The sequence below is a fragment of the Caloenas nicobarica genome, chromosome 4 (genome assembly GCF_036013445.1).
Source record: "Caloenas nicobarica isolate bCalNic1 chromosome 4, bCalNic1.hap1, whole genome shotgun sequence".
NCBI classification, from domain to species: Eukaryota; Metazoa; Chordata; class Aves; order Columbiformes; family Columbidae; genus Caloenas; species Caloenas nicobarica.
This window is the reverse complement of record NC_088248.1, coordinates 33,010,219-33,026,058: the sequence shown is the minus strand read 5'-3', so window position 1 is coordinate 33,026,058 and position 15,840 is coordinate 33,010,219. Positions and strand designations below refer to the sequence as shown.

The 15,840-nt window shown below is 36.1% G+C and overlaps 1 protein-coding gene across 4 annotated transcripts in view; it reads right to left on the bottom strand.

Moving 5' to 3' along the window:
- ARFIP1 (ADP ribosylation factor interacting protein 1) overlaps positions 1–15,840 on the bottom strand; it is a 44,069-nt gene that overhangs the window by 13,610 nt on the left and 14,619 nt on the right. For 2 of the 4 annotated variants that reach the window (XM_065633554.1, XM_065633556.1), the window contains 4 exons: positions 11,973–12,087; positions 9,055–9,150; positions 7,505–7,614; positions 2,701–2,922 (listed from right to left, as the gene is read on the bottom strand). In XM_065633554.1, coding sequence (XP_065489626.1) covers positions 2,701–2,922; positions 7,505–7,614; positions 9,055–9,150; positions 11,973–12,087 — 543 coding nt within the window. The remainder of the gene's footprint in view (positions 1–2,700; positions 2,923–7,504; positions 7,615–9,054; positions 9,151–11,972; positions 12,088–15,840) is intronic. The other 2 variants (XM_065633555.1, XM_065633557.1) reach the window with 2 other exon arrangements.

Genomic DNA, 15,840 nt, shown 5'->3' with positions numbered 1-15,840 from the left:
AGGGCTGTGAAGATTTTCCTAATGCATGGATGCCAAACGAGTCCAATTATTATATTTATGTCATCCATATGGCATCCTCATATTCTGCAGATGGGAGTTCTCACAAAAGAGTACAATCTCTGGTTGTAATGGCTGTAAAACGCACTAGGTTCATATTTGGAACTTGGTTCTTTTTAGGCTTGCACACTGCCAACAACTGACTCAGAAGTGCTGTATTCTCCCAGTTTCCTTTCATCTGTGTAGAACACAAACAGCAAAGCCAAGTGATATTTTATGTTAACATTAATGACTTCACGAGGGTAGGGTTAATGGGTGATGGCAAGGAAAGAAGCCTCTAGAAAAGGAGGTGCAGTGGAAGCGGGCAATTTGAGGGAGAAGAAAAAAGGAAGAGAACTTAGGGCAAGTTTTCATGAGCAAAGCCCTCCAAACACCACTAAAGATTTGTCACCTTTGCTTTGCATAGCTTGCTTGTGTGGCAAAAGCAGCCAGCCAAATCACTACAGATCTTGCTGAAATCAAACAAAGTCTTTTTCAGCTGGTTTAGCTCTAACACTGCCAACTACACAGTAACACAGGCACTAGCAGAGGGAAGAGGCAGGAGCACACAGGCAGAGCCCACAGCCCGTCCCTTACAGCAGGGCTCAGTCCCATCTCTCTTACCTCCTGCAGGCAAGACTGCAAATAGTTTTCCAGCTGGTCCTCTGACCCAGATCACCACAGACCCAAATGAGCAACACTAGCAATTCGAAGGAGGGGGGTAGGAAGGATGGGACTGCAGTGCCCTGCAGTACTAAAACATGCTAGCTACCAAAAGTGTCCTTCCACTGGTTCACACAGTTTCATGCAAAAACTTTTGAGTTTTGTCCATGACCTCTGTGAAAACCTCCTATGAAAGAGACAGGAAATCCTTTCTGTATCAAGAGTTTATGCTCAGTTCATACTCTATGCACAGGTCAGTTAAAATTGGAATTTATCTGTCTATGTAACTAGAGGCACATGAGCCTGGAACCAGGAGTTGTCTTTGTATCCAAAAGAGAAACAGCAAAACATTCACATTAAGTAATACCACATTAAGATCTCATTTTGTTCACATGTATAAAATATTACCTTAAGAAGTGGTGCTGGTTTTGTTTTCTTTTTTTAAACTTAAATACTGTTATTTTAAACATTAACCACTAACTGTTCAGAAATTTTACTTTTAGTCTTGCGTAAATGTTAGAGGCAAGAATGCTATCTAAACATCCAAGAAGAATAGGCCAGGCTACAGATGGTAAACAAGTACAGATTAAACAAAGGGGAAACACAAAGAGGAAAAAGACAAACATCAGGCAAGTGTCCAAGAGGCAAAGGTTAGATAACTTTTATTACAGCAGCAGAAACCTTTATTTGATTTTCATCAACAGCCCCATTCAATAATCTACACAAGAGATGAATGACTGAAATAAATTCCAAGAGCAGTACAAGATGCTGAAAGAACCTGAACAGTATTCCCATTAGAAGTTACAAACTATTCATGGAAAAAACCCATTCATTAAACAAGAACATGACATCAGATTTAATCCAAGTTTCAGAAGAAGCACCCAGCTTCAGCACATACTTCATAACGACCACTAAGTTCTGCCACAAACCACATGCCTGTATTTGTGTCAAGAGTAAACTCGTTATTAAAACCTTCTTTTAGCAGATTATTTAATTTCTTAGCTGCTAGAAGTGCTCTACTTTCACAGATTTTCATCTGTCGGAATGATGTGCTCCAGTGCAGGACTATCACATTTTTCAACTAGCTATTGGTTAAAGTTCCTCTGTGCAAGCATGAACTCCACCTCCTCCCTGAAAACTCAATGGGAATATGCGATCACGAAAAAGGGAAGAATAAACAGAGGTTTTAAGTTTAATCATCACAACAGTAATTTGGGCAGCTATATTTTAGGGACTCATTAAGTTCCTTAACACTCAAATTGCTTTAATTTCAGGAATACAGAACAACCAACGTAGAAGCAAGTCAGCTACCATGTTTTGGACGCAACATCTACCTTCTCTTTATAGCAGACAGTTTTATTATCAATAACAAGAAATACCAGTGTTACATAAACTTCTAAACCAAGGAAACATAACAGCCCAAACACAGATCTCTAAAGATTGCCTTTCTTGCTCAGAAATTCCAAACAACATAAGAATGCAAATTAGTCCTATTAGTAGCAAAATTCGCATTAAAAAAAAAGACTTTGAGATGAAATCTCAATGCTTGAATATGCTACAGAAAAATAATTTACTCAAATTCAATGTGCACAAGTGAAGTAATGTGTCCTGTTCTACTTACTCCCAGGCATATTCCCCAAAGACATCCTGTAATCAACACGATGGAACACCCTGGAGCAGTTCAATGACATTTCATTACAAGCAAAAGAAATAATAAAATGCATTTTCTATATAAAAGTTGTCAGTTGTCTAGTCCAATCATCAACTAAAGGCAAACATTTAAGAAACAATAAAGAACTACAGTAATTTCAATAACTTCCTACACTTTTAAGTGAATCACATAATCTTTTAACACAAAGAACATGTAATATACTGTCAACTACAATGTTTAGTAAAATAGCTGCTAACTACTATATGTATTAACATTATATACCCTGCACGAGATATTTAGGCTTGTCTTCATCTCTGCCACTTTATTTTTTAACACTATAAAAGTCTTACATGAAGTTCCAATGATTTCAAACTCAGGTCAGCAAATGCATCTCCAAGTTGCCTTTGGGTATGTACCATCTGGAAGAGTTGTGTGGACAATGTCTGTGCCAGTCTCAAGATATTTTCATATTTTTTTTTGTTATCTCTCAATATATCTATTTGAGCTTCTAGTTCCAGATCTACTGTTCTCGAGCCACGACCCAATTTTTCAGAGATGATCTGACGTGTACACTGGGGGAAAAAAATTTAAATTATAAAGAATCAACTATATTCAAGACAACACAGCATACACCCATTTTCAGCTTCAAGGGACATATAATTACACACAATTCTTTCACAATCACCCCTCCCAATATAAGTTTGCACAACAAACTGAAAAAACAACACACTCTTTAGAAGTTTATCAGGACTCAGCAAGAAGAGCTGGACAAGTCTCAACTCCTACTAAGCTGAATATTCAAGTTAGCAAATCAAGAGCATAACTAATTGTTTCTCAAGTAAAAGAACACCTATCTCTTTTTAGGTTTGGTGAATCTCATTAAGTTAAAAGAAGCAATTTAGCCCACTGCATTAAAGCCAGTTAATGGGTACATTACTAGTTCTGCATAAAAATATCTACTCAGTGATCTTTTGGGCTTTGTCTACCACCACCCCATTCCAGATTATCCATGTTATGTTTTCCAAAAATGTTATTTGGTTTTTTTTCTTGGGAGGGGAGTGGGAAGGAGATAAGGAGATGGTGGTCTTCTGCATGTTTTTTAGAGCTGACTGGGAAACTGGGAACTCCTACTACTAAAACGCATTTCTCATTATTTACACATCTATAAAATGGAGCCAATTGTCTCAGAAAGACTTACTAGGTCCCTTTTGTCACAAGTCAGATTCTTAATATATTTGGAGTTCATTAACACTATAAGCAGAAAACGTGCTCTTACAAGGCTGTAGACACTTTCACCTGGGCAATGGCTGTGGCAGCTCAGGCTGCCACCACGTTCCACTTATCTGTGACACCTTTTCTGCCAGAGATTTGAGCCCAGCTTGGCAGTGAACCTCCCAAGATGCACACTGGAGTCTCCCTTACTGAGACACAGGAGAAGCCATTTGCAAAGCAGATGTGCAGCAAAGGCATACAATTCCTGCTTTTCATAGAGAAATTATTTACTGTTATAGTAAGTTATTTGAAGTTAATCTGTGGTCCCTAGAGATGAAGAGGTAATCAACTTACACATATGAAGAATTACTGCTAGAAACAGAATTACAAGGAAATGAAATTAGTACATTAGTACACAAACTACTCTGAAGGGACATAACCTAAGTGCAAAGCTGCTATTTTGTTAGATGAAATAATGCCAAAGCCTATCTTATATCACATTCCCCAAAAACATTACAGCAGTAGATTCCAAATGCAAGGACTTTAGTTTAATCCAGTCTTTAATTATGTCCAAAGGAGATACACATTTCGCCTGCTAGCACTTTCACATCCTTTCTCATAGACAAAAACAAGACAGACTCAAAAATCATCAAGCAGAATGAGTTGGTCATAACTCATAAGCTTTAGATTAGAAGGTACAGACTATTTGGGCTACTTCATTGGATTCAACCAATTAACAAGAAAGAGCGCAGCTAATCTAGAAAACATTTGCCTGTCAAGAATCAGAAGTTTGGGAGAGCATAACAAATTGTATCAACATAGAATACAACTTTACTACCAAAGTCTGCAACAGAAACTGCAAAATACAGCTTAGCAATGAGTGTGATCAGAGCATAAATAAGCATTTCAATAAAAACTATGGAATTGATGGACAAATTTTGGCTATTTTCCCAAAAAGCTGGGACAAACACACCTCTATAGAAATGCAAGAGAAAAATCTGAATCATTGGAAGCATGAATAAGGAATCATTATCAACCAAGGAGTATTTGTTTCAGAAGTTACAGCAAAACACCTACAAATGCCCAGTACTGACAAGTGAGGAAAAACTAGTAGCTGGAAAGACTTCCACTGCATGCTTTGTTAACCTGAGATGTAGCTAAAGTTGAACACCAAGACCAAACAAGAATAGCTGAGAAAGAAGATGCACCTATCTGTTTTGATTTACTCTGGTTCTAAGCAGACTAGTACAGACACACAAGTCTCTGTATATTCTCACTAGCACACACAGGAAATTCTACACGTTAATTCCATTTTGCTTTGTTCTAAAAGAGTATCTGTCCTAAATAAGACAACATTCTTCAAAAAGAAGTAACACAAGGCAAAGTTCAAGAAAAACAACTCTCTCTCAAAAAAAGGAAAAAAACCAAAACAAACCAACACCAAAACATGTTTAAGAGAAATGTATTTTAAACTGTGTGTGTATGTTAAAAAATGAACAGAGACATTATTAGACATGTCTCAGAAATAAATATTCCATTAAATGTAGTAGCCTAGTATTAAAAAGAGGCATGTAAAACAGGTATATTTTTTTTTCCACAAACTTTAAGAACTTGTATAAAAAACAAAAATACAAGCTTTCTATTAGAATTGCTTAAACTCCAGGAGAGTCAGAACTTTGTTGTGCCTATGTCTTTTTGCTAAACTGAAAATGCCCTTCTCATCCAAAGGGGGGAGGCGGGAGAAGGGGAAATAACAGAAAAAGCTCTTGACACTGGATTACGGAAAGAAGGGCAATTTCTTTTGATGCTAACTCATGATTACAGGGGCATAAAACTGAAGAGAGTGAAGAGAGACAGTAGTTGCAAAGGCAACAGAATAATCTTATCAAGTTATGGGAAAAAGTTAAATACAGTGTATGAAAATTCATGGTTAGGCTGGACAGAAGAGCAGCTTTAATCTCCTGTGATTTGCAATTGGAAACAGTTTCTTAAAACAGAAATAAAAATGGGACATAACAAAACCAATTGTCTCTCACAGAAATTATGTAGGGGACAAAAAAGCAAGGTACTCAAAATATATGAAGGCATACTTATTCATTTCTTCACAGATGGGTATGACTTCTTAATGTATCCAATAATTTGATTTCACAGCTCCTGATACAGACACCATGACAAAGGAACTACTCATCTCAGCAAAGCAAGCCAGTATGTTCACAAACTGAAATACCATCAATCAATTTAAATATGCTTTTCATATGTAGCCTACATATAAAGTGTATTCAAATGTGTGGCATCTCCAGGGATATTTGCATAATATTCCCTCAACTCAGAATGAATTCATAAGCTCTCTCTAAATAATCCTATTCCTCAAAAAAAGCCATACAAGAAGTCAGTACGTGACTCTAGAAAGATCATAATTGACCTGTCTCCTTAAGCATATTTGGGAAACAACTTCAAGCTTATAGATTTCAAGCAAATAGATTCACTTATTTTTCTGATAGTGCTAGTCTTTGCTTGCTATGCCATAATTGGTGGGATTCTGGATTTCAGGGAAGGGGAAGTTTAAGTCAAGAATGAAATCTAAAAATCCAGACTTTGCAAAGACTATTGCCAAAGAAATAATGTTCTAAACAAGGATCTGAGACCACTTTCCCCAGCACTTTTCACTAGTCCTCTGGCTACTGCCTCACATAAGTAGGTTCGCAATTATTCTGCGATTGAGACAAGGATTTTTTTTATTTTGTTTTCTAAATCAAGGCACCCAAAAGAGAATAAGGTCAAGTCCTCTCCTATTTACTTGTGGTATAGCAGATTCAATCTCAAGAGTCAATGTTTCTTAGACACAAAATTTTAAAGAACGGCTTCAGCTGAATAGCACGGATTCTGATTGGAGTACAGCACACTCGCCAGGAGTAGATGACAGACTTCTGCAGTTGCTAGAAAACTGAGATTACATGAAAAGTAGAAATTCAAAATATGTTCAGACATAAAAAAGATGCAAACTTCTGATTCTAACACAAAGGATGGAATAATCATTTACCAGTGGGTAGATTGTCTCCACCCCTGCTTCCCAACCTCAGACGGTAGGAAGTCCTCATCTGGACTTCAGAACACTGGCAGGATTCAGACCTGTGTTTTACAAGGGAAATTTTTTCACAGATTCTTCATTTTTCTTCATGGTTTGATGTAGATGCCACTGATACACAACCCACCTGTCCACACCTCTGTCATTTAAGTTGAGGGCATAACAAAAAGCTATTTTTCAAAACTGGTCTTCGTTTCAAACTCCTGACAGTATCGTATTCCCTGACAATTGTTCCTTACCTTTAGGCTTTTTAGTGAGAGTCACTTCTGGCAAACTGTTGTGCTTTAAGCACCTTTTTAAAATGCTTTTGTTATTATTTTAATTTCACCAAATCCCAACTGATCACAAAGAAGCACCATAGGAGAGTAAAACACACATGAATTGAAGTAACACTTCCAACACTAAGAAAAAACGATCAGCCAAGAAAGAACAAAAACATCAGAACAGCGATTAACAAGTGTGGAACTTGTAGATGAACCTGACTTTTTCCCATTAGCTAAAATTTCATTTTATCAGCAATCAACTCAAAGATAGCAGTAATATTTAATTTTAAGTACTAGTGCTGAAATCTGTACATTCTGTATGTTGAGGGGGACACAACGGAACATTCTTTACCTTATTAAACCAGTAATATCTATGAAAGATTTTCCACTTAAAACCAGGTCTTTAAAAGGGCTCACAATAATGCTACACTTGGAAGAAAATTAAGCCTTTCCTATGCACTCTTGCTTATGCTCACTGCAACAACAGATTACTTTCATACAGTAGTACAATACTTGGAAAGCTTCAGTCCAATCCAGTGGCAAACTCATATCTAGAATACACACATACAAACACACACACGTCTGCCTGCATACCTTGTAAGTGTTTAGGCTCCACTTTCTCACCAATTCCAATTTCTCCATTGCTGGATTCTTCACTTCATCTGCTAACACAACGGGTCCACTCTTCTGCTGAGCTCTGCTCCCTACATCAGACACAAAGCAAATCTTCAAGGCCTTGGGTTTTTTTGTTTTAAGGGCAGGTATGGAAGATTTGTGCAATTGCACATGTAAAAGCAGAGCAAGATGACAGTGAGAACTTAAGATGAATATGCAGATTTTCAAAATCAATTCCAGAAAGGAATCATTATTTAAATACTGATCTAAAGGATGCACAAATCTTAGTATTTCACATAGTAATAGGCTCAATAAAGCTTACCTGAATGCACTGAGTTTCAGCAAACACCACTAAAACAGCTTTTGAGGCATGTTTATCATTTAATATATGTTTTAAAATTCCAACAGTTGAACATCCTCTTGGATACAGCCAACCTAAAAGTCTGTTTACAATCTGCAGACCATTAAATAAAAACTATGGGCATATAAAAACTGTTGTCACAGAGGACAACTAATAAACTTCAAAATGGGTTTTTTTTAATCTTTTCCAATCCTTTCCAGAAGATGTGTTCAGCCAATATCTAACTTATTTCAGCTTTATTAGCTCATTAGATTAGGCAAAATTAATTCTACAAACCGCCAGTACAAAAACAGCAAAGAAAAAGATCTAAAGCAACAAATTAAAACATCTAGGGCTAATCACCACACACTATGTGCCAATATTTAGTATTTTCAAGCTAGTTTGTCATATCACATGGATTCTATGTTTTAATTTTGCAAAAGCATTTCCTAGTATCCTAAATAGAAAGAACTGCAAAGCATTACCACTTTTAAAGCAACTTTTTTATTTATTCACGTACAATTTTGACTACTCCTGCCTCTAATACCTACTGCTACTCACAGTCACCTGAGCCTTGCCAGGTTATTTATATAAATAAGAGTTTGGAAAAAAAGTCTATACAGATGCCTCAAGATACTCCTTCAGCATCAGACTCTACTATATTCTTTACGTATTCAAAATGCTGTGCAAACATTAAGTAATTAATCCTCTCAACACCCTTATGAGGTAAGTGAATAGGTTTTCTCCTTTTATATAGGAGGAAACAGACAAAGATGTTAAGTAATTTGCCCATAGGCACAAAATGAGTCAAGTGGCAAAGCCTAGTTTGAGCGTTATGAATTCCTAATGGCCACCTCATATTCGATTCTACTGGAATGAGTGATCATTTTGGCAAAAAAACACCAAAAGCTTCAGCACTAACCTTAAGATTTTGGTTGCTCCCATTTTAGCTACTGCTTGTTATTATTAATAATCAGTAATTATTTTTCAAATTTTATAGAGCAAAAAGCAGCATACAGAAAGGAAAGCAGAGGTTACTTTGTGAATTGTTAAAAGCCAGAAATGAGAGGCACCAAAAAACCCCAGAAATCATATTTCCAACTAACAGTAAATTAAATTATTATAGACATGGAAAAGTTAGTACAGTGTCAGCAGAGTCAAGGGTGTTATCCATTCAGTGCTATGATACCTGTGGGAATAATTAAATCACAACCTTGTCCAGCCAGTCTGCTAGCTGCTGCACTGCTAGGAGATATAACAGATGATTTGGGTGATGCTGAGGAACCTGAAAATGGGACATATTTAATCATGAAAATCCATAATCTTTCCCTAGAAGGCAATGTGCACTTTTACACAGATTATTTTTTTCCAACACAAAGAAACATTTGCTTCAGCAACACATTAAATAGAAGCATTCACAGAAAAATTGCTGGAATTTCTGATGCAAATGTTTTTTAAGAGGTACAGCTGTTCATGTGAGCTTTTCCAAGTTTTCATGATTTAATCTTTTTCTCCAGGTCATAACGCCAAACTGGTTTGGGTCTTTCTGGTTTTGTTTGTTTGGGGTTTGTTTGTTTGGGGGATTTTTTGCCTTTTATTTTGGTTTTGTTTGTTTTTGTAAGAGTAATCAAAATACGACTGACAGCTTCATCAGTAAAGTATATACCATCAACAGAAAATTCCATGAAATTTATTATATACAGCTTCCATGGCTGATACCTCCTTTTTCAGGATTAGATAGATTTCACTGTGCACTTTACCTCACAGCATTGAGAGATGAAGTAAGCTCTGAAATCTGTGCCAATTTCAGATATACTTGATTAACATCTCTCCTAAGTCTGTGTAAACACACAGCAATAAACTACCCTGAAGATCATATGAGCCATTAGCTGTTAAGGTGTGTAATCTCCTTCCCAAAACAAAGATTTCACAGCACGTGCTTGTCCTCTTTAAACAACAACAACAAAAAAACCCACAAAAAAACCCAAAACAAACCCAACTTTAAATGACTTGCACTGTGTGTGTTCTCTGAGCTGATTTAGGATTATGCTTTTTAGAGCTTCATAACTCTCATACCACATAAATGTGAAGCAGCATTCTTAAGTTTTTAGTACTTAAAAACCAAGCAAACATATTAGCTTTTTCTCTGTAGTAATGAATAATCATTGGGGCGGGGTGGGGGTGTGTGTGTGAAGCTTTTATTGCTTTCGCTGAGAAATTCTGAGGTACTTCAGGGCTGACAGTGTGCTGGAAGAAAAGGAAACCAAACCTAAACTTTAGCAGTTTCAACAAAATTTTGTTATCAGTAGCACCCAAAATATCACTCAAAGTAACTGAATCAGCAACCAGCTTTTGCCTTTTAAACACACCACAGACCACTACTAACATGGGGTACAATTCATCTCATGATTTGGATCCAGTTGTACTAAAAACACAAGATTGAAAGACACTTGCTGTGTCCTTCTGTAGCAAGACATTGCGTAAGACCTGCAACTGGATTCGTCCAGGCATAAAAGTTTGACTGCGAGATCCTGCTGAAGGCTTAAAGACTGAATCACTTCAGCAAGCGAGCTAAGACAAGCAGTTTAAAAAACACTTATCATTTGAACAGAGTTATTAACTCAGCCTTATGCGTGCTTCAGCATTCAACATCCAGCAAATCCTAAAAGCCTTTCTCCTCCAGTATTGTCTACTTTGAGTGCCTTTTTAGGGCATCACTTTTGAATGCAAACAGAAAACAGAATTTTTAGGAACAAGGCAATCATTCTACTTTTGTTCACGGTTTCCTAAGCAGCCTTAGTTTCTACCACTTTACTCTCTTTCTCTGATTTGGTTAGAGCATTAGGAAAAATCTGAAGAAATATCCTTGGAGGAAAACTGTGATATCTCAAGTGTTTAAAAATTACATGTGCAAAGCTCATCATTTGAGTACTTAACTTACGAATGAACATTTTGATTTCAAACATATTAGTGTGGCCTGAAACACATCTTAGATACTTTTCCCCCTCACAGTCTAATGCACTTTAACAGCTGCAGTAGTTATCCTGCTAACAGAATACAAAAAGACAAGATTGGTGAGCAGTTTGCCATCTGCCCAGTTTTTAGCTAGATATTTTGCTAATTTCAAAGACTTAAAGAAACCACAGCATTCACTCTGTAATATAGGTAAAGTACAGCATGTAAATCACTGCTTTCATAAGAACATTCTACCAAACAGGAAATGCAGTAAAATATAAATTAAATCTATGACTACAAAGAGATTCATTTTCACATCTGTTCATTTGAGATCATTTCAAACTTTTCAAATTCAGAAATTGTTGAAGCTACATAATTCATTAAAATATCACTTTTACTACTATATTGTGGCACTGTTGTTTTTAGATGGAAGACACTGACATTACTGGCCCGTTTATCACTTTGTATTTGTCATTGTTTAATGCTAGCTTATATTCTCTACAATATATATTCATACTTGCATAGTGAATTAAATATTAATTAACTAAAATCCTTCTGCTATAGACAACCACAATTCTGCTGAGAAAATATGAGAACAGATACTTTTTTATTAGGTAGTACCTGGAAAAAGAGACACAAAGCATTATCAGTCCTAGCAACAATACATTAAAGTAATATATGCACTACAACAAAAAAAGGAGAGAAAAGTCTCAGGGGCAAAAATGAATTCCATTCATTAATCTGCTCCAGGAAAGTGAACTGTATATCAAGAAGTGAATAATTCTCCAGTTACGTTTCAAATCAGAACAATACCTGTGATATTTAAATAAAACTTCAATGCAACGTAATAGTAAAATTCTTCAGCCTGACACCATTTCAAGGTGCTCAAGGACTTCTCTTCCTGTAAATGCAGACCAATTCAACACTGAGTAGTTTCCACTAGTCCCTTGACAGATACAACAAGTGTAGCATATATTCTCCATTTTAACACCCCAGCTAGTAGAGAATATAAGCGGGTTGTCATTAATGTACATCTCAATGTGTACATTTACACCAAAATGTTCAAAGCAGCTACAGAACATTGTATTCCTGACCATAAGAAAATATGCCTAAAGATTTTAAACTGAGAAATAAAGACAAAAAATCAGTTACCTTTACCGGGGAATGGTCCTGCCTCAACAACTCCCTCTTTGGTGCTGTCAAAGCCATGAGATGTTATTTTGGTTTCAGAAAGTCCAAGTCCAACTGGTAACGAACGTTTTAAGTCCTTAGAAATATTTGAATAAAAGTGGAAAGTTAATGCATAAAAGAAGTGATTCAAAAGTCTTACAATGCAGTTTCAGCAGCTCTCAGACAGACAATTCTGCCTTTAGCCTAGAATGTCTTCACTGGTGCTACAGCATTCTACTGCTATGCACAAATAAAATATAAATGAATGAGAAACACTTTAAGTATAGCCTGTGTACTTATTCTAGAATTTTTTATGTTGATGAACAACCAGGATGTTGTAGCAGTTACCAAAAATGTGGCCCATAACATCACGTTATGTGGTCTGACACTGGTCCAAACAACCATACCAATTTAATAAAGTGTCTAGTTAAACTGACAGGAATACAGAATGATCTAAGACTAAGAGAAGACAACATTTTACAAACAAAAATGTAGAAGCAACTATCATCTTAAAGATTAAAAAAAAATTCATTCTAAGCAGGAAATAGCTTTAAAATTCACAGCATCCTTAATTTCTACACATTAAATCTCTTTAATATTTGACATGGGAGAAACATCCAGAAAGGCATCACTTCAACAGCTTCCTTCTGAGCACCTTCTCTACAACACAAGTGCTCAAAGCACAAAGTTACCATTTACTTCCATTTGCTTTTGAAACTCGTTAATTTAAAATTGCCTCAGATCACCTTGTTTAACTTTAGAGAGCTAAATTAACTACTACAAGAAACTTTCAGTCAACTGAAGTCTTCACAGCAACCCAGTGCAGGCCTATTGCTTAACTACGAATTTGTCCGCCATAACTCAGATACCATCCAACTGCCCATTTCTGCTATCTTGTCTCTCCCAAAGGTTTCCCGGACTATATTTCCAGCCATCTGACTGAAGTTTAAGCCTCTGGTGTTATGGCATATACTTAGAGCTTTAAAGAAAGCTCGGCTACTCAAAGCAATTTAAAACCACTAAATTGTAAAAGTATAAAGTGAATGGAAATGAAAGCAAAAAGGCAAATACACTTCAAAAAATTAAGTATCTAGAAATTGCAAAACTGGTAGTTTCTGGAGTCAGGTATTCTTTTGCATCACCTCTGCTTCCATAGAGAGGCAAAAAGGATGATGAAGTATAGAAGAGCAACAGTGAAATTTGCAGAGAAGTAGTATACATAGCTTTAAGATGTCAGTGCCTGGACGTGTGCAGTAACTATTTATGAACCTTTAGAATCCAATCCACGTTTGACATATTACTGTAGTCACTCAATCCACAAACCAGAAGCAAGCTAGTGCATAGGAATGATACTGCCCAGAGACTCCGACTGTCAAGAAGTGCCTTTGGATCACATTCCCACAGATTTAGTTAGTTGTCTTTAGTTTAAGAGAAATTCCTGGGAGAAAGAAAAAACGAAAAGCTACAAATGTGAATTCCAGCAGAACAGAAATCTTGCTGACGTCAAAAACCCAGGATGTTATTGCAATCAGAGTAACCAATTCCTATAGCCATACTTTCACTCACATAGACTGGCTATTTAGTTATAGATTACGCTGTACTTGTGTAGCTGAAGCATTATACCAAAAAAAGAAAAGGTAAAGTAAAAATAAACAGCATGAACAACAAATAGTCCTCACATGCAGAACCTGATTTCACAAATGAAGCCTTATCACAACACTGGATGCATACTGTTTTCAGTCTTCACAACTGACTTAACATTGGTGCTTCCATTTAAGTACTTGCATTTGTTGGTATGCTAGAAAGCCTTTGCTTCAACTTTGTTTGGCTAATAGACAGAGTCCATTTAACTCAAAGCTGCAAGTCACTAGGAGCTGAAAAAGCAGAGAGACTTGAAAAAGGATAACCAGATTGCAGAGGACAAGATGCACTGATTTAACAAAATGGACATGCCATCCTTCTTTCTTTTCCTGAAGGCACCTTGGAACATTGTATAGTTTTCAGAAATATCTAAATCTGTAGCCAGAGAAATGTAGACAGCTAACCTGCTTAAGCATGTTTGCAATAGGAATCTCAGCAATAATCTGTATCTAAGGTTAAAATGCATAACATCTGCTTTGTAAAGACAGAAGTTTAGATATAAACTTAAGCAATTGTACTACTTCTGTATATTCAATTTAATTCTAATTTGAAGCTAAACATAAGCAGAATAAACTACAGAGTTAAATAAATAAGAATATTACAACAAATCCTTCTCTTAAATAAAAAACCTGATATTTGGATCATGACAATTATTAAGATCTACAACTGTGTATATATACATCAGGGGGTTTTATATAAATATATACATATGTATGTATATGTACACAAACACATTTGTTTGAAGATATCTACACCCTTTTTGTTGGCAAAAAGGCAAGGTTCAATGTAAAGAACTGTATTCAAAGCTGGTTTTAAACACCTATATTAACCAGTCAAAATATACCCTGCTGAAGAAAGATATCCTTACATATGAATTTAAAAGAAAGATTTACCATTTGTTGATCTATACATGACTAGAATTGTCACCAAGAAGTCAGTGATCACCAACGGACTACCTTTTTGTTGTTTATAAACATGCAAGTTCAGTGGAGACAAGCTTCTGCACATAAACTTCAATTTTTAACATGTCATTCGTGCAACTGATTGTGCTTGCCCTTTCCCCTCCCCGCTTCCCAAGTGTAAATAACGAAAAAGCTACCCAAAAAACCTGTAATCATTCTAACAAGGCAATCTATTCCTTCGATAATTTACAAAGAATGATAAGCCTTAGAGTCAGAAAAGACATGCACAAAACTTCATGTTTAAGAGAATGCATGAGAGTACTTAAGGAGATTTTTAGAATGGTAAGAAGGCAACATAAATAGCTTTCTTTTTTGTCACCAGCAGAGTGAGGACAGATTCCCCAAGCACAACAAGGTGATTACATTTTGATTACATGTTGCTCTTCTAGCTAAGAGGAAGATTTTGATGATCAGAAGATCTGCTTTCAAACTCAAAAGGGATTTCCCCCCTTCTTTGTAAAAAGGAAATAAAGTCTTTAGAATTTATCAAAATTTGCTGGTACATTTCAAAAACCACAAATCTTTTAAGGGATCACCATCACAAAAAAAAGATGCTTAATTCATAATTTTCAGTTGTATCAGGCTGAAAACCATTGCAAGTTTATGCAATTACCATCTAGCAGAAGTATTTTAATACTGTGACTTCACTAAGACCTAGAGGTACAAAAGCCCTACAACTCAGAAGATTCCCAGGAAGCTGAAAGGCTGGATTACCTATCCCATCCTCAGTCATTTGGCATGCTAAAAGCTCAAAGCAGCAGAAGCATGAAATAGAGATACATGGAACAGCTGTACTAGCTTAATTTGGTCTAGTCAAAACAGTGCAAGCCTATATTGTATAGAGCATTTAAACCACTTTAACTCTTTGTTAAAATCCCATTTAATTAGTTCAAATCACCATATTAAACTAAACATATTTTAGTAAGGTTAGCCTTCTTTATACAAGTCTAACAGGGATATTCTTCAGTTTATTATACAGATTATCTAGAACAACCAGTACGAATTTTTGACATATCAATCCTGTTGAGACAGTAAACACAGCCAAGTCACTCAGAGCTTAGGAGGAGCCAAAGCAACTGGCTTGGCCAAAACTGAGTAGAAACTAAGAAGCAGACAACATCGTACTAATTTCTTAGTTATGTCAGTCTATCATTAATGCATGACTAAGCATTATTTTTTGCTTAGTACCAACAGTAAGCTTAAAAGATTTGGGTTTATTTGCCTTTACTACCTCAAATAAAGGTGTT